The 19,152-nt window shown below is 50.5% G+C and overlaps 1 protein-coding gene across 1 annotated transcript in view; it reads left to right on the forward strand.

Moving 5' to 3' along the window:
• cacna1ba (calcium channel, voltage-dependent, N type, alpha 1B subunit, a) overlaps window positions 1-19,152 on the forward strand; it is a 58,189-nt gene that overhangs the window by 30,750 nt on the left and 8,287 nt on the right. Inside the window, 30 exon segments of the mRNA XM_067231315.1 lie at window positions 82-149; window positions 648-751; window positions 1,890-1,952; window positions 3,396-3,431; window positions 4,435-5,217; window positions 5,430-5,623; window positions 5,862-5,988; window positions 7,184-7,313; window positions 7,429-7,488; window positions 7,608-7,714; window positions 8,353-8,364; window positions 9,718-9,738; window positions 12,392-12,488; window positions 12,609-12,769; window positions 13,152-13,289; window positions 14,413-14,614; window positions 15,305-15,469; window positions 15,588-15,698; window positions 15,868-15,951; window positions 16,816-16,821; window positions 16,983-17,015; window positions 17,017-17,070; window positions 17,072-17,102; window positions 17,218-17,282; window positions 17,390-17,481; window positions 18,320-18,422; window positions 18,424-18,471; window positions 18,672-18,740; window positions 18,742-18,800; window positions 19,064-19,148. Of these exon segments, the coding sequence (XP_067087416.1) occupies window positions 82-149; window positions 648-751; window positions 1,890-1,952; window positions 3,396-3,431; window positions 4,435-5,217; window positions 5,430-5,623; window positions 5,862-5,988; window positions 7,184-7,313; window positions 7,429-7,488; window positions 7,608-7,714; window positions 8,353-8,364; window positions 9,718-9,738; window positions 12,392-12,488; window positions 12,609-12,769; window positions 13,152-13,289; window positions 14,413-14,614; window positions 15,305-15,469; window positions 15,588-15,698; window positions 15,868-15,951; window positions 16,816-16,821; window positions 16,983-17,015; window positions 17,017-17,070; window positions 17,072-17,102; window positions 17,218-17,282; window positions 17,390-17,481; window positions 18,320-18,422; window positions 18,424-18,471; window positions 18,672-18,740; window positions 18,742-18,800; window positions 19,064-19,148 (3,308 nt within the window).

Genomic DNA, 19,152 nt, shown 5'->3' on the forward strand with positions numbered 1-19,152 from the left:
TCGTCTGAGTGTAAATATCGATTGATTGTTTGGTGAGTGATTGAGAGTTTGAACTTTCCTGAGACTTTCGCAAATGACCAGACACTCTCCTCAATGTCTTCTTGGCCATTGCTGTGGATAACCTTGCCAATGCTCAGGAACTCACTAAGGTACAGGGATGCTACTGCAACACTCTCCAGCTGCTGTCATACTGTACACATGATAGGCCAGGTTGCAGTTCTGGCCTTTTGGAGTCCTCCCCAGTGTTGGGTGTCCCTGAACCAGGGCCGTGCCGGTGATCCTTTATAAAAGTCCCGTCTTAAATCAAACGATTTCTCCCCCATATTTACGATTGTAGATTCACCGTGATTTTTTTTCAATTAGGATATATGGTGCTCATGTCCTTACTGGTTTTATAAGCCTGTCTTCTCGGGCTGTTGTACCGTGAATTATGTTTGTCCCGTTCAGTAACTCAAGGTAATGAACTGCCCAGTTGCTCGTAGGATTTGTGGTCATTAATATATCCCCTACAATATTGAGAAGTAGCTTAAATCTTAACTGGCCCTCGCAAAGCGATGGTCTTGATTTGTGATCTGTGGCAGGACTTATCATAACCTGTCGCTCTGATAGGCCACCACTGAGGTGTGGGTGTGTGTGTGTGTTGTCAGGATGAAGAGGAGCAGGAAGAGGCCATCAATAAGAAGCTGGCTATGCAGAAGGCCAAGGAGGTAAAGGTCAGCCCCATGTCTGCGGCCAACATCTCTATAACAGCGTAAGTCAGAAGGCCTCCTAGCCACTCTCTATTTGCTTGGTCATCCTGAACACGCAAAAAAGAAGTATGAACACAAAAGAAATATGCAATCCCTTCACAAAATCACCAAAAAGTAACCCTCCTTTGTAGTCCTTCAGTTATCCCGAGATGTTTCCCTTGTCTCTGTCTGGACTGCATGGTTACGTTATCCTAGTCTGTCTGCGCTCACTGGTTAGCCCAGCTCTCTTTGAGTGCGTATGAGTTGCAAGATGATCGTGTGATCATGAGACGGAATGACTTGCAAGGTTTTCTGCTGTTTAAACCTAAAAACCTGGAGGATCAAACAGATTCGACTGAACTTCCACCCTGACACACTCAACGTGTTGCTATTCATGTCTCGGACAGCCATGTCCCATACTGGGGTCTTGCATAATGTCGGAGAGGTTCCACGAGGATGGAAAACGCCCATTTTTGTCTGAACCCTAAACACTACTGTATTGTGCACCTTTACTAAAGCCTTATTGAGTTGAGTTTTGGGATGTTTCAGTTTGTACCTGCTTTGTCACTGTCTCTCTTTCCCCGCGGCACTGCCGTTCATCTGGTACAACTTCTAGAAGCTGCCGTGTCGTCGTAGATGATCATCTGACACAGTCCGTGTGAATCTGTGAATAGCTTCCATGACTTTCAGTTCAATGTCTCTCGGCTTGTTATTTTAGAATGTGAACGAGCCATCGATACGAGTGTTCAGATTACTGTGGGCTTTGAGACTTGTGTTCTTCAACAAAACACGTATTTACCATTGGACTTGGTGGGGGGGGGGGATGCATTGTTTAAACTGGTTTTTCCCTACGAAATGAGAATGAATCATTTATTCAGAGGGTCAAATCTCAGGCCTGCAATTCTCTTAGCAAGTCTGCAGCCGCTCGCTTTGTTGGTCCTGGTGTCCTGTCTCTCCTACGGAGACTCCTGACGTGTAACACGTTGGAGGGGTCTGGAGGTGGAGAGGGGCAGAGGAAGACAGGCGAAATGGGTCTTTGGTCTGCTCTGTCCTCCCTCCCTGACCTCTCCCTGTATTTTGTGTCCCCCTCTCCCCCTCCCCCCCCCCCCCCCCCCCCCCCCCCCCGTCCCCCCCCCCCATCTTTTGTTTTTGCATGTGCAGTTTTGTAAGGCACCGACGAGGTGCAAATTCTAGCAGCTCGTCCATCTGCAGCGTTAACTCACTGTGAGTTTTTACCCTCCGTTACAAATTACCCCCGTCCACCCCGCCTCTCCTCTCCGTCCCCTTCCCCCCGTCCACCCCGCCGCCTCCTCCTTCTCCTCCTGACCCCCCCTCCCTCCTCTGTCTGGCTCTCTCTCCGTCTCCCCGTCTCTCTCTTTCTCCCTGACGTGCTCACAATGTCATCCAGTGTCCGAGTGTGTCTGTGTGTTGACTTGTAACAGATGAATGGGGCAGCCCACCCTCTCTCGCAGTCAGGGGCCATGAGGTGGACAGGCTCTCGGATCGTGTGTTTTGTGCGCTCTTGTTGGTTCCTGTTACTGCAGTACTTCAGTGCCTGGCGGGGTTGTGGTGTAGGGGGTGGGCGGAGGGTGGGTGTTTGGGGGGGAGGGAGGGTGGGTGGGGAGGTGGGGGGGAGGGTGGGTGGGGAGGTGGGTGGGGGGAGCGAGGGAGGGTGGGGGGGAGGGTGGGGAAGTGGGGAAGTGGGGGGGAGGGTGGGGGGGATGGGAGGGAGGGTGGGGGGGTGGGGGAGGGTGGGGAAGTGGGGGGGAGGGAGGGTGGGGGGGTGGGGGAGGGGGAGGGTGGGGGGGAGGGAGGGTGGGTGGGTGGGGGGGAGGGAGGGTGGGGAAGTGGGGGGGAGGGTGGGGGGGATGGGAGGGAGGGTGGGGGGGGGAGGGGTTTGGTGGGGGGGAGGGAGGGTGGGTGGGTGGGGAGGTGGGGGGGAAGGAGGGTGGGGGGGAGGGAGGGAGGGAGCCTGCCTCTAGAGAATGGCTCGTCTCCTCCATCTCCCTCCCTCCCCCACCCCCCTCCCCCCATTGGGCCCTGCATCTGACAGCCTAGCTCTGGCAAGCCGTGCTCCGGGGCCGTTTTCTAGAACCAGCCCTCAGGGGAGGGCACGACTCTGCTGTCCAGACTCTGGGTCACGGTGGTCGGGGAGGAGTCTGGGGATGGCTCTCTGAGACCGTGGCTGGAGAAATCTCACAGTGACTCAGCACTTCCTTCTGAGGAGCGCTGTGTATCGTTAGGCAGGATAGTGCAACGATCATCTGTTGAGCTCAGGGGCACACACGGGGCACTCACACACTCGTTTATCGGATGGGCTTTCTCCTATTACGGGCACACAAGTCTCTGAAATCTCCAATTGACTGTCCGAGAATGCCGTCGCAGTAGTTCTAGGCTTGTTTAATTAATACTTAGTGAATTTCAAGGTCTGGGTGTGTCTCCCTTGTCCGTATTTTAATTAATTTCTCAAAATGTTCTTTCTTTTTGGTTCTGTGCCACAGTTTACCTCCTGTCTCTCTCTGTGTTTCCCTGTCAGTCTGTTCCAACTCTGTGTGGTCCCCCCGTGGTTTGCCTTTATGTTGCCTAACCTGCTGACTGTATCACACTTCTAAGAGGTGCTCCATTCTTTCCCTCGTTTGTTTCAACGTGCTCCTCTATGTGTTGTAGGAGTTATGTCTGCACCCCCGCCCATCACTTCTTGAGGTAAACCTACCACCTGTCGTAAAAGGGGTGCCGTGACGATTGCTCTGTGTCGCGTAACCTCTTGGAAATGATCATCGTCACGTTTACATTTCTTGGAACGGGACATAGACACACATCCAGTTTCACGCGTGTCCATGTTCTCTTTGGTGAACATGAGAAGCAGGTCTCACCTTCCCACTCATTTGAAAGCTAGTACATCGACAGGATATAGCCGGAGACTTTAGCTTTTATCTCATTCTATCCATGTGAAAGGTAAGTGCGGTACAAAAGGCTTACATCCGCCTTTTGATTTTAGTGATGCCCGTGGGTCAAGTCATGTTGTCAACCAGTTGGGATTTGATCCTGAATTGCTTATGAAGAGAAAAGCAATTGTCTGTAGTTTTAAGAGAATTCAGACAACTGGTAAATCAGAATTCTTATCCTGCAATCATAATCTGAACCTTCTAAGCAATACCAACCGAATACACTGTTGTGAAACAATTGCAGGCTAGGGACATGTTTCGCCTTGATGCAGAGGGAATTGAGACAGCAAGGCCTACAGGTGGTGTTAGAATGCATGGTCAACCATTTCAGTTTGGACTAGGCATTCACATTGACCGGACCAGTGAAGCGTGTCACAGCATGGGGTTAGGGACCATGCTTGGCTGTGGTCTGGACACCTCTGTCTTCCTGAACAGAAACCACTGTTCTGTTGGGTCCATTGCACCTTGGCCATACTGTCAATCACCCGGCATGTTAGGGTTTGATTTTTCAACCAGTCTGTTGTTTGAAACTAACGTGAACATTAAAAACATCTTAACCTACATATTGCCCAGATTGTAAAGTGTATAAATTCCAATAATAGATTTTTTTTTTATATATATTTTTTATCCTATGGATCCTCAACAATAAACCTATTAATTTTAATTAATAAATATAAACATTTTTGATAATAATTTTTAAAAAATCTTCTAAAAATGGCCCTTAATCAAACGTGAGCTGCTCTGTTCATGTCCTCCGGCAGCAAGGAGCAGCAGAAGTCTCTGAAGATGAGGTCTGTGTGGGAGCAGCGCACCACCCAGCTGCGCAAACACAACGTGCGTGCCAGCTCCGAGGCCCTGTACAGCGAGATGGACCCCGAGGAGAAAATCCGCATGACCTCCGCCATGCACATCCGCCCGGACATGATGACCCACCTGGACCGCCCCCTGGTTGTCGAGCCTCACGACGGCCCCGGCCAGCCCAAGCCCCGGACCCCGGAGGAGGCCGAGGCCACCGCGGACCCCGGCCAGGCCCAGCCTCGCAGGCACCACCGCCACCGGGACAGGGAGAGGCCCGTCGTCGACGAGGCCAACGAGAACGGGGAGACGGCCAACGGCAGGGAGGGGAGGCACCACGTGCACCACAGCCGCAGCAAAGACCCCGACGGCGGCAGGTGGAGGGAGGGGAAGGGGGAGCGCTCGCGCAGCCGCGACGGGGCCAGGAGGCACCACCACCAGAGCTCTCTGGACGAGGGGGGAGGAGGAGGGGGTGGAGGAGGCCCGGGGGAGAGGGAGCATCGCCCCCACCACCACTCCCACAGGCCGGCCAAGGAGGGCAACGGCACCGTCAACAGCGGGGGCGGGGGGGAGGGCCGGCCGCGCCACAAAGAGGGCCGCTCGGCCAATCGGGACGGGGAGTGCTGCTCCAGGGGGGAGAACGGGGCCAATGGGAAGAGACGCAGGACCCACGGCTCCAGGGGCCAATCCACTGCGGAGGGAGAGGGGTACAGAGACACCAGCGTCGGGGAGAGAGGCCATGGATACAGGTCTGCCTCAACCCTGACTACCCTCAATCTCCTGTCTGTACAAATGTATCACACTAGCTTTGTGCTATTTAGCTTCACACGCAGTGAATAGGATGTACACATTAGCACACAGCTTCACACCAACTGAATTGCTATTTAGCTTCATGAGCAAGGATGCGAAATAGTGTTCCATGACCTATTCTGTCTGGGTGTTTTTTGGGGGCTCATTCCAGTGACAGATACCAGGACTCGAAGGGAGATTCCCTGGCCATCACCCCCAAGCAGTATCCCGGAGGCCCCAAGGGGGGCGGTGACCGACCAGAGGACTCAGACAACCAGAGGAACGTCGGGAAAACAGGAGAGACCTCGGGCCACATCCCCCCCGTCACCATCACCTCTCCCCCTGGGGAGACCACCCTCATTACCAGTCAGTACCACAAACAGACCCTCGCAGCACATACAGGACATAAAACCTGGGAAACGAGAGAGGATGTTTTTATCGCATCCTCCTTGTAACAACAGCAAAAAAGTATGCACATTTTGTGAGTTGGTATCTTTAAGAGATATAACCCCATGTTATTTTTATGTCCCGAAATCTCAGTATTATAATTGTAAACAGAAGTTTACTGAAGTTAATCTAAATCCACATATCTGTATTCCCCCAGTCAACAGCATTGACTTGGAGACCATGCCTATGAACACGGAAAAGAAAACCCTGAAGGATCTTACTCAGAACGGCCCCAGACCCATCCTACCCTACAGTTCCATGTTTGTGTTTGGGCAAACCAACCCGTAAGTCATAGCTTGGCAACATCATATAATAGCTGTTGCACTGTCTGGTCAAATTCAGACTGATCCTTGGCTCTAACCACTCTGATCTTGTCTGGTCAAATACATGTTCCTTGGCTCTGACCGACTGTGTAAATGTACATCTATCAATCAGTTCCATCCATGCAGCCTTGCGCCTCATGTACAAAATACCCCCCCTCAATTTAGCTCATTTAGAGAAGCTGTTAAATTTAAGTGCAAGTCTTAAAGGCAGTGAAGTAGCACTACCCTTTAAGTCCACACTTATCCAATTGCCCCCTCTCTACAGCCTGCTTGTAAACGTTGGCATAAAACAACCATCTATTAATGGCAAATACAGTAAATGCATTTTGCCATGACTAGAAACAGTGTTTACATTTAGTCATTTAGCAGACGCTCTTATCCAGAGCGACTTACAGTAAGTACAGGGACATTCTCCCCGAGGCAAGTAGGGTGAAGTGCCTTGCCCAAGGACACAACGTCATTTTGCACGGCCGGGAATCGAACTGGCAACCTTCAGATTACTAGCCCGCTTCCCTCACCGCTCAGCCACCTGACGCCCGAGATCTAACCATCAGATAATACCTCTCTATTGGTTTGTGTGCTGCTGGGAGAGTCAACATTTTGAGTGTTGAGCTTGCACCAGGGGGGTATTCCAGAAAGCAGGTTATGTGACATACCCGGGTAAGTTAGGGAGTCAGGCTATTAATCAGAAGGTTGTTGGTTTGAATCCCGGCTGTGCAAAACGACGTTGTGTCCTTGGGCAAGGCACTTCACCCTACTTGCCTCGGGGGAAATGTCCCTGTACTTACTGTAAGTCGCTCTGGATAAGAGCGTCTGCTAAATGACTAAATGTAAATGTAAGTTAACTCCCCAGCTGACACCCAGCGTTGTAGCAACATTGCCAGTAAGTTGCTGCAACATTGTGAGCTGGTGGGTTAACTTACCCGGTTATGTTGCATAACCTGCTTTCTGGAATACCCCCCAGGAGCATTAGGTAACAAAACCCATGTCATGCCCCCCCCCCCTTGTCTCCCTCTCTCTCTCTCCCTCCCTCCCTCTCTCCCTCTTCCTCTCTCTCTGTCTCTCTCTCTCTCTCTGTCTCTCTCTCTCTTCCTCTCTCTCTCTCTGTCTCTCTCTCTCTCTTCCTCTCTCTCTTCCTCTCTCTCTGTCTCTCCAGGGTGAGGCGTCTGTGCCACTACATTGTGACCATGCGCTACTTTGAGATGTGTATTCTGGTGGTGATCGCCATGAGCAGCATTGCTTTGGCTGCCGAGGACCCCGTCCAGGCGAATGCCCCACGCAACAACGTGAGTCTGCCATCAAAACATACACACACACACACACTTATTGAAATTAGTTCATGATGATAGCCTCTTTTTTTCGGCTGTCATTTTCATGACCGATGCTCTCTCTGTTGTGCAGGTGCTCAAGTATTTGGATTACGTGTTTACTGGTGTTTTTACATTCGAGATGGTCATCAAGGTAAGATAACTGGATAGAGAAGCTCATACTGTGGACACACAGTTCAGCTGACAATGTTTGTCTAATCTGGATCTCTTTGTTTCTGTCTCTCTGTCCCTGTCTCTCTCCTTCTCTCTCAGATGGTCGACTTGGGCCTCCTGCTCCACCCTGGCGCCTACTTCCGAGACCTGTGGAACATTCTGGACTTCATCGTGGTCAGTGGAGCACTGGTGGCGTTTGCATTTTCGTAAGTTAAACCCCCTTTTGTTTTACATTTCGAAAGAAATATCGAACACAATGCTATATAGTCACAGCATAGTGTAAATCTGTCACAAGGGGTATCCCTGAAACGTCGGTCTACTATTTTGGAATTTCTCTATATTTGGTATTTTTACATTGGGTTGAATCCCTTATTGTTTTCTTCTTGCGAATTATATATATTCCACCAGAGTACAGTCTTTTAGGTAACACTCATGTTTTCTCTCAGAGAGAGTTTCCACAGGTTGTGTTTTTATATAAATAATTTGCACCATGTAATTATATGCAACTGCCAGTGGCACTTAAGGAAAACATACTATTTAGTTCCCATAACAACCTTCTTTGGGAAGCTCGGAATGCATACAATAGTTCTATTAGTAGGTGTGCTATAGTTGTTGGTCGGGCTTTTAGCTGTGGAGGTGGTGGTAATTACATTCAATTAACTTCCATGGAATGCTTTCTTCTGTGCTAATTGTGAGTTTGTGTACATGAGTTTCTATCATAGTGTGTGTGTGTATGGCTGTGATTTGATGGATTGGTTGTGTGTGTGTGTGTGTGTGTGTGGATCGATACGTGCGCTATTGACTGTTCCTCCTTGTGTCTCCTTGTGCTGTGGATCTCCTGAAGGAGCTTCATGGGGTAATGTCTCTCTCCCTTCCTCTCTCTCGGTCCCTCCCTCCCTCCCTCCATCATCTTGCCCGTTTGTGTACGTGTGAGCTACCAAGCCGACGCTCCACTCATGGCCCTGTGCAGTCCCACTGTCACCCCCCCCCCCCCTCATTTCTTGTCGCTAGAACACGTAGAGGGCCTGTTGACCTTGCTGTGTCATCCTCATCCCTCCTGAACACTCCATCTTGCGTGAGATGACAGTCACATCTACTGCTTTGACGGGAAGGCGTATGACAGACGCTGCTGTGATCCCGTGTGCACATTCACCCGGCGCATACCGCACGGCGAGGTGCCGACGCTCGCGATGAGGCTTTGGGAAAAGCCACGCCGAGATTCCATGAATAACAATACACTCCTCTGCATGCACATACAAAGTGCAAGTTCAAAGCAAACGGTGTCACCCACAATAGACGATGGGTCTGTGAGTGTCACGGTGACTGTGAATGACCTCATCCATTCCACGCGTACGTGTGTGTGTGTGGTTGTGTGTGTGTGTGAACGTGTGTTTGCCTGTAGTTTGCCTCTATCTGTCTCGACCACACTCCCGGTAACAGATAGTTGGTCCTGTTGATAGATGGGCATCATTTTCCCTGCATGTGCCGGCGATTCACTCTGCCCGTCATCTCCATATGATGCACCGTCTCCCTGTGAACAAGACACTGCCTCAGGGAACGCTCAGCAATCTGTCACACGTCAGGTGACAAGTCAGGTGACTCCGGGGGTTTTCCGGGGGGGGGGGGGGGGCTCGGCGTGCAGCGTTTGACGCGGCTGACGAACCGCGAACGAACAAACGCGATCGGTCTTGAATGCCACCCCCCGGAGCTGTCGGCGGGGGGGGGGGGGGGGGGGGGGGGGGCTTTCAAGTGATTTGACACATCTTCAAATGCGTCTCCTCTACTGTCTGCAATACTGCTGTCTTTAACGTGTCTGAGAATCACAGGATCAACTAAACAAGTCAAGCTCGTTTTTTTTTCTTGTTCTTTTTTTTTAATTTTTTTTTGCCATTGGCATTCTTTGGGGGGCATATTTGTCTCAGAAAATGATAGCTAGCTGTGTTTAGCATAGAATGTTTCAGTGTGATTACGAGCCTATTTTGCTGTTTGGAGCATCAGCCTAGGGTGTGTCTCTATCCCTTGATGTCACTTACAAGTAAACGGCACGCTGAATGTCTATTTGCATCCCCTATAGGTAGAAGTTGTGTTCTAATTCTGTCTATGCTGACGTGTTGCCTATGTGTGTTTGTGTGTGTGTGTGTGTGTGTGTGTGTGTGCGTCTGTAACTGTTCTCTGTACTTTGTGTCTTATCACTGTTTTCCCCCATTAGATCGCAACAAGGTGTGACCAGGTGGGGACCCCCCTACACTCTCCCCCATCTCTCTGAGCACCCCTACCCCAACTCTCCACCCCTCCACCTCTGTCTCTTTTAGTAGTCGTAGGTCTACAGTATCTCGCCTATGAACCTGTACGAGCCGACAATCTCTGTAAATCAACAGGAGAATTGGACCAGTGTCACTCTGGCTCCTCTCCATGGACACCCTTCCGTGCTGTCTCGCAAAGCCCTTTCGTGATTGGAGGCTCAAGCAAGCCAGTGTGTGACACGTGACCCCGACGTCATCCGACGGTTATCGTTGATTTGGGCTTCATTTCAAAGGGAGCGCTGATCGAGGAATACGCACACATCAATGTGGGGGGTTTTCTCTGGCACCTCAGTTCCTTGATATGACACCCAGAGCCCAGAGTCAGGACAGGAGGTCTGTGTTCTCAGCCAGAAGAGTCGCTGAGCATGGCCGTTGCCTGGACAGAGAGCATGTACCCGTAGAGAAGTAGAGTAGGGATCTGAATAGACCGGGGAAGGGGGTGCTTTCATCCTTTTCCAGGGCAGGTCTGATGTGGTGTCACAGCGGCCCAAACCGGTCCAAACCGGCCCGGACCGGCCTGTACTGGCCCAGCCACCTGTGATTCCGATGTCAGCATCGTTATGAATTTAAAACCCACCACTGGCCTCCCTGAAAACATGTCCCTTTTTCAGCTGCTGTACGGCGAACCGCTGCATTTGCGTTGAGCCTCCAAGTCACGTGTCTGTTCTCCCCGTGAGGCGGTCACGCTCAGGGTGCCTGTGAGAGCCAATCAGAATGCCTCGAGTCTCTCACTGTGACCGTCTGAGTGGCGTCCGATTTGTAACCATGGAAGTCTACGTACTGTAAAAGCATGTTGTGTCAATGTGCATCAGAGAATGAAACCTGCATGTTAGAATAGAGGGCTGATAGACTGACCAGAGACCAGCTAATATAACGGGGGGGTGAATACAGGGCTAGCTGGAGGTTAGGGTGTGGCAATTCAGATAAGGGCATTGGTCTTGGGGAAATCATTTTTTACCCAGCAACCCTCTGTCGCCTCGTGGAGTTTTATCAGTGTCTTATTTTTCCAGTGTCTTTGAGACTAAGATGTTTCACAACACTTGGAAATGCTTTTGGTTGATGAGAAACATAGCCTTGGGCCTATACCGCAAGTGTGTGATTCATTTGTGTACAGTATTTGCCTCTCAACCAAAGATGGGATTTTAGACGGTAATGGTTGTTTAATTCGATTTTTCCTTTTCTGTCAAGGCCATAGAGAAATCTATTGTGTTATAGTTTCAGTAGAAACCTACTGTAGATCAGAGGTTTTTGGCATCTTTTGTCCTTTCACGGAACGTGCAGAATTTGCTATCAGCTCATTGTGTTCAATTTGGAGTCTAGTTCCTGCCCAGAGTTTTACTGCTACTTTCATAGCTCCCTCAGGTCCTGACTCAGCACCAGTATGGCTGACGATATCTGGAGCACTACTGAACATAGAGATAGGCCTTAATGAAATTCTGCAGTAACTCTTGACATGTTATTGCAAAATCTTCTCAGTTTTGTCGTCTATTGTGCCTGAGAAAATATATTGCTTTTGGCTCGTCCGCATTTTTACTTTTTTTCTTTGTTTGTTTTGTGTGTTGCGTACTTTCCGTCTCTTGTTAAATGAGTCACAAGGACACTGGTCTGAAGACAGCATGAGTTCCTTAAAAGAAACATGAAGGTTTCTTTTGTGTCTTGGGTTAGAGCTATTTTATTTATACCTGATGCACATTCAGAAACGTGGCTTTACTGGTGTCATTTGCATGGATTGCAATGTATTGAGACATTGACATACAGAGAGAATACATTCCTCTCGAAAAAAAACCTGTTGTATTTGCATGGAATTAATGCAGATTCTGCCCAGCTAGCTCATGTAATCCCGGATTACATGAAATGCATACAGATTCTGAGAGAATGATTCAGAGAGGCATGTGTTTATGTTATCTGAAGTCATTATAGGCAGCTTACAAAATGACTTGTCAAGGACTACCTCACAACAGTGTCACTATAACTGCAGTACCACATACTGCATGTGATCCTGTTGTTGTTGTTGTTATTCTGTGAAGAATACAAAGCTCTCAGAGAGGTGGAAGAAATATGTTTTTTTTTGTCATCCATTACCGAATGTTATTTAAATATTTAGTGGTCAAGTTTAGTTTTGGATTGCATAATTAATCATCACTTCCATGTCTATTTACAAAAATAGCCCAAAGTAATTTGAGTTTTTTTGCTTGTAATCTTATTTTGACAAGACCTATTGACCTTCCATAATGGTTATTCAATAGTTTGTCATAATAGTAAACAACGTTCTCCATAGTATTTTGTTTTATTATTAAACCTTAGTTGGCTTTCAGTGAGTATAGCTGTGAGAAAACTACATAAGAAACCAGGAGTGCTTATCGTCGCTTGTAATATTGCCAAGCACTCTTTTAGGCTATCACTGCAAAATGTTATTCTCTCTAGTTTGTGATTTGACACACACAATTCCTCACAGTTTGCTCAGCAATGTAATTTTTAAATGTTCTTTATTATTTTTTAAATGGAACTGATCTAGCTAACAAGCAAAGAGTAGGAGGGTTCTTGTACCGTAAGAGATTGAACTTTGCTTGCTCTGTGCAGAGGGAGCAAAGGCAAGGACATCAGCACCATCAAATCTCTCAGGGTGTTGAGGGTCCTACGGCCTCTCAAGACCATCAAGCGTCTGCCCAAACTGAAGGTAAAGTAGAGTCCTGGTTCTTACAGCAACAATGTTCTACTGTAGAGTGAAGGACGAGCAGTGGAACTCTGTGTGTGTGTGTGTGTGTGTGTGTGTGTGTCTTTTGCCATGTGTCCACAGGCGGTGTTTGACTGCGTGGTCAACTCTCTGAAGAACGTGCTGAACATCCTCATCGTGTACATGCTGTTCATGTTCATCTTCGCCGTCATCGCCGTGCAGCTCTTCAAGGGGAAGTTCTTCTACTGCACCGACGAGTCCAAGGGCCTGGAGAAGGACTGCAGGTACAGCACCCTGAGAGAGGAGAAGACTTGGTACAGTCCCAAATATCCTCTCACACCCCCCATGCAGGATAGCAATGGTAGAGGCCAGACTGATGCCCTCACAATCACTGCCAGTTTTTCTTTACGGCTCACAGCTGTTGAGGCCAGCATACAAGGGCAATTATATTCCCTCCACAGGGAGGAGACGAGCCCGGTGCTGCTCTGATGATTGAAGATAATTGCATTAATTACACATCTCTGTTTCCACATCTTCCTTGTCCGACTCTTGAAGGATCTTATGTTTTGAATAGTAAGCTTGTGTTTTGACACTGACGTTGCCGTTGTGCAAATCGTCTCTCTCTTTTCTTCTTGTTCTCCCTCCCCTTCCCTGTTTTCCTTCCAGAGGGCAGTTCCTGGACTACGACAGGGACGAGGTGTCTGCCCAGCCCAGGGAATGGAGGAAGTATGAGTTCCACTATGACAACGTGCTCTGGGCTTTCCTCACCCTCTTCACCGTGTCCACTGGGGAGGGCTGGCCCACGTAGGTCCCAACACCCACAACACCAAGCACTCTGCACGCCTACTCACTGACTGGGACGAGGGCAGGGTTAGGCAGGGTGTGAATTACGGCGGGGTTTGGAGGGGGCTGACCCCCCCTGAATAAAGCCTTTGACCCCCCCCAAAAGAGGTAAAAACAACAGGTCGGGGGGGTCGATACACGCCCTGGAGAAGAAGTTGACCCCCCCGATTGGCATTGTATAATTCGCACTCTGGGGTTAGGACCGCGACCCTGAGCCGCTTTTGTTTATTTCGAGCCGCCCTTCCAGAGCTCTGAGAAGTTTCTAGAACCGGCTAAAACAGTTTGTGTCTACTCTACGGACAGTCCTGTGAATGGCTGAGCGTGCCTGAGGGGCCATGTCCTAGGAATGTGCTGTGCCAGCTCGTGTAATTGGCTTTGATTGATATCGTATTCAAGCGGGGTGTGCAGGCTTGTCGGGTCAGCACACCAGATACCACCCGAGTGTCTTCCATGCAATCTCCGGCTCAATCTCTCTGTTCTCAATGAAATCATTCAATTAGCCATGTTATTGAATAATCCAGTGATGCATGATATGCGAAAATGATAGACCGGGGAGTCTTTAGGTCAGGAGAAAAGTCAATTATATACTACTTACTTTTCATAACTTGTAGGGCTAAGTGGTCTGGTTTGGTACTGCTTACTGTAAGGACTATCTCGGCATTGCTGATGAAAATAGCCCCTTTGTAGCTGTGAAGCTGAACATTAATCTCATGCCTGTTAAGTCTTTACAATGGTTTTTAGTTAGCTTTCTTACACAATAAAAAATCAGTGGTGTCATAGTTCCCGGTTAGCTATTTAGTCAACTCAGAGAAGCTATTGGACACCTAGTGTCCAGTAAGTTTCATAGACCATAAACCATGGCAAAGACTCAAATAAGTTGTTACCCGTGTCTTGTAAAATACAAACCGTTCCTTGCCTCTAACCAGTGAAACACTCGTAGAACTAAGCACTTCTGATCCTTGATTGTGTGCTGCAGGCTACTTACCAAATGCACTTATTGATAAAAGCATATCAATGAATCAATAAAAGGCAAGACCCAAAAAAAGGCACATAAAATGTAACAGTTCCCCATCTCTCCTGTCAGAGTCCTGAAGCACTCAGTGGACGCCACCTTCGAGGACAAGGGTCCCAGCCCGGGCTACCGCATAGAGATCTCCATCTTCTATGTGGTCTACTTTGTGGTCTTTCCCTTCTTCTTCGTCAACATCTTCGTGGCCCTCATCATCATCACCTTCCAGGAGCAGGGCGACAAGGCCATGGCGGAGTGCAGCCTGGAGAAGAACGAGGTAGAGCGCTCGCAGAGCGGCCCGTCCTGGTCGACGCGCGGCCACACCGTGGCACATTCCCACGTACCGCGTCCTGTATTAAACGCATTCAAACAAAGTGTGTAGACTAGCTGTAGATGCAACATAAATACCGTCCGTTAAGGGTGAGACTTCCAGGTGGGTGGACCCTGGCTGTTGTCGAGGCAGCTGGCGGTCGGAAGCCTGAAGCCCCCCGATGAGGACGTGATTAGCCAGAGCTGCAGAGAGCAGAGGGAGAGGCTGCAGCAACAGCAGCCACATCCTCCCAGGTGAGAGAGGCAGCCAGGCCAGGATTGATGCAGGGGGCTCCGTCGCCGGGTTCCTGCGGGCGGACACAAAGCCAGTGAGCCGTCCCTTCCTCATCTCCCCCTGGGAGCCCATTAGACAGCCACCGCCGACCCGCTCAACTACACACACACACACACACGCATAAATCTTCCCTGAGCGCATATGCTAAGGAGCAGGCAGACAGGACCATGCGGAGTCTGTGGAGCAGAGCTCAGGCGCCGGGCGGGTCGTTTATCTCCTGGATTTAGACGGCCCCCCCCGACCTTAGATAGAGCCGTCTCCAACAGGGCTCCGATTCCAGCCGTGTGTCAGGGACCTTGATGGGGAACAGGCCTGGGATGCTAGCATTCGATTTGAACCTCTCTATGACTTGTTCCGTTCCAGAGAGCCTGTATAGACTTTGCCATCAACGCCAAGGCCCTGACCCGCTACATGCCAGAGGATGCCCAGTCCTTCCAATACCGGATGTGGAAGTTCGTGGTGTCGGCTCCATTCGAGTACTCCATCATGATCATGATCGCCCTCAACACGGTGGTGCTCATGATGAAGGTTTGTGTGTTCAGTAGGAACGTCGGGTTCTGAAGCCGTCCTCGAGGTCTCCGGTTGGGTCCCTTTTGGGTTCCGTCCGTGTTTAACGTCGCCGTCTGTTTTTCTCCGCCCCCGCCAGTTCCATGGAGCTCCCGACTTCTACGAGGCCATGCTGAAGAACCTGAACATCGTCTTCACCGCCCTCTTCTCCCTGGAGTGCATCCTCAAGATCATCGCCTTCGGCCCTCTGGTTGGTAAGCCCCCGCCCCCCCCCCCCACCCCCCCCAGTCTCAAACATCAGTAGATCTGTCAACTGTATCGCACAGGCAAATCACGACTCATCACCGATGCCATCGTTTGTGTCGTGTTTGTGACGCCTCGCGCTCCGATAACGTCACGTTGAACTCTCTTCGTTCCAGAACTACCTGAAGGACGCGTGGAACGTGTTCGATTTCGTGACCGTCATCGGGAGCATCACCGACATCCTGGTCACGGAGATCAATGTGAGCTTCAGTGCAGAGCGCGCCACGGGGTGTCATGGCCGCCGCCGCCAGCCCCGGTGTTGGTGGTGATGAGGCGGAGCGGCGTGGCAGACATGCAGCCCCAGGCTGCGTAGACAGAGGGGTCCCGCGGACCTAGAGACGGTCTCAGATCAGTGGGGATAAACCGCCAGATCAGCAAAGACAACTGGGGCTCAGCTCCAGAGGGAAGAGTAAAAAAAAAAAGGAGAGAGAAAGAAAGAAACAGAGAGAGAACTGAGAGAAGGAGAGAAAGGCTGAGGAGAGACCGAGAGTAAAAGAGAGAGAGAGTAACAGAGAACAATGGAGGGAGGAAAGGAGAGAAAAAGGAGAGAAAAAGGCAGATAGGCGGTTCGTGATTACAGCTGCATCTGAACAGTATTGATTCATCCCTGATGTCTGATATGGGATGGGGGGGGGGGGGGGTGGTGTGAGTGGTGTTCAGCTGAGTGCAGCGGGGAAGCCTGCTCCAAGCTGCTGGGGGGGGGGGGGGAGATGTGTGAAAGACACAATGCATTCGTCCAAAGAGGAATGCTGAAATCCGAGCTAGGAGCAGCCAGGCGGAATGGGTTTATGTCAGGTGTGTGACTCCCTCTCGGCGTAGCCGCCGTTTATGAATGTCCTGCACCGTACCGAGCGCTGCCACGCCTGTCTTAACGTATCGTCCCTGGTATTTCTGACCCCCATGTACATGTCTGTTTTGGCCTTTCCTCGTCATCACTCGTCCTGTTTCTCTTGCTTCTCCTTGTCCCTCCCCTCTCTCTGTCCCTCTCGCTCTCTCTGCATTGTTGCTCGCGCTGAATGTCCTCTCTGGTGCTCACGTCTGGCCCCCCTTCCCCCCCGATACAGACCACGGTGAGACCTGCGCCCATCCGATCCACGACACAGTATCGTATTGTGTGTTGCTCCTGAGGTGTGCGGGCTGTGTGTGTGTGTGTGTGTGTGACGGGAGGTTGTTTGAGTGTGTTCCTCCTTGTGCCCCCCCCCACCCCCCCCCTCCCCCCCCACCCCTCCAGGATCGCCTGCTGAACCTCAGCTTTCTGAGGCTGTTTCCGGGCGGCTCGTCTCATCAAGCTGCTGAGGCAGGGCTACACCATCCGGATCCCTTCTCTGGACCTTCGTACAGTCCTTCAAGGTGGCGCGCTGTAAACACACACACACACACGCCCACACCCGAAGACCTCCTGGACTTCAAATGGTTTAAATCAGTAAAAGTAGAGCTTCTCAATATGATTGTTTTCTCTCACAGGCCCCTGCCGTATGTTTGCCTTCTTATTGCCATGCTGTTCTTCATCTATGCCATCATCGGAATGCAAGTGAGTGTGGAGTCGAGACTTTGTGTTCCCCCAACATTGCAATTAGTTGACGGCTATTGCAGTGCAGCAAGTGTATTTAATTTTGATTTCTTGAACTTTCTTTTTAGGTGTTTGGGAACATCGAGCTCAATGACGACACAGCCATCAATCGCCACAACAACTTCTGTACCTTCCTTCAAGCTCTCATGCTTCTGTTCAGGTAAAAGCTCCCTCCATATCAGCTACACGCTCTTCAGAGGTACACAGCATTTGGACAATTTACTTTGGGGCTGTGTTATTCCTGCTTGGGAAAACATTGTACAGCCGTGAGGGTGCCATTGTAAAGGATTTTAGAGCGTTACATCACTCTGCAGCATTTGAAAACCACAATGTGAACCAGCACCCCTCCGCCCAGTGCGAAATGGTTTCTCCCACAGCCCGGAGGCAAAGCTGGGAGTCTGCTGCTAATGAGAGCTAATGGCTGTGTAAAGGGAAGTTCCAAAGTTCATCCAGGGGAGAGGGGAAGGGGAGTGGCACTTCTTTCTTTCCTCCTGTATACCTCTGCAAAGCCAGGGAGTGTGTATTCTCCTGGGTGGGCATTAATTGGCACCACTGAACAGGCGGTCTGCTCTGTGTCAAGCTGTGTGCCCTCAGGCACAACAGAGAGAGAGAGAGAGAGAGAGAGAGAGTGAGACAGAGAGAGAGAGAGTGAGAGAGAGACAGAGAGAGTGAGAGACAGAGAGAGACAGAGAGAGAGAGAGAGAGAGACAAAGAGACAGAGAGAGAGAGAGAGAGATCGAGAGAAAGAGAAAGATTGATGCAGTTTGAAGTGTGCTCGCGAGGATCGTCGTTGAGTTATGAGCACAAACCAGGAACACGCTGTAACTCACTTTTGAACCTTCTCCAACCCATCCCTGTGATCGCCGAGGTCCATCCATGATTCCGTCTGCATGTCTGTCTGCGCGCCTGCGCGTGTGCCTGTGTGCCCGTGCGTCCGTGTGGGCGCGCGTGTGTGCGTGTGTGTGTGTGTTTGGGCGCGTTTGTTTTGTGTTTACCAGGAGCGCCACAGGGGAGGCGTGGCATGAGATCATGCTGTCCTGCCTGAGTCACCGGGCGTGCGAGGAGAGATCGGGGAACCAGGGGAAGGAGTGTGGCAGCGACTTTTGCCTACTTCTACTTCGTCTCCTTCATCTTCCTCTGCTCCTTCCTGGTCAGTGTGACGACGGGCCGCTTCGACAGTTTAGAAAGGCTCAACAGCTAACGGATAATTGTCTGTTTTCGAGGCTTTCTGACGTTCCCCCAGTGAGCTGAAGCGTGCTGTTGAACGTGACGGCTCTGAAGAGAGGTTTGGCTCGAGCTTCAGTGTCGAGCGACGGTAATAATGGCTCCCTTTTGAATGCCCGTTTCCAGATGCTGAACCTGTTTGTGGCTGTCATCATGGATAACTTTGAGTACCTGACCAGAGACTCGTCGATACTGGGGACCTCACCACCTGGATGAATTCATCCGCGTTTGGGCTGAGTACGACCCTGCCGCCTGGTATGTGCCCTCCTCCTCCGCCTGGCTGGCTGGGGCCCTATACCCAGTCACGTTCCCTGTCCCGGAAACGTAGCCTGGAGGGGATAGGCCTCTCCCCCCTCACCCTCTCTCTGACAGTTTGAGACATGCCGACAAATGGTGTCCGATGGCCCGTGTAGAGGCTAACCTGCTAGCGTCCACTGTCCAGTAAGCCCTGATAATCATTGTTCTCATTGAAGCTGTCCTGAAGTCTGTGTTCTATATCTGCTTATTCTTTTCGCAAGCGAACGGATTTCCTATAAGGATATGTACAATTTGTTACGTGTTATCTCGCCCCCCCCTTGGCTTAGGAAGAACTGCCCTAATAGGGTAG

The sequence above is a fragment of the Osmerus mordax genome, chromosome 28 (genome assembly GCF_038355195.1).
Source record: "Osmerus mordax isolate fOsmMor3 chromosome 28, fOsmMor3.pri, whole genome shotgun sequence".
In the NCBI taxonomy this organism is placed as follows: domain Eukaryota; kingdom Metazoa; phylum Chordata; class Actinopteri; order Osmeriformes; family Osmeridae; genus Osmerus; species Osmerus mordax.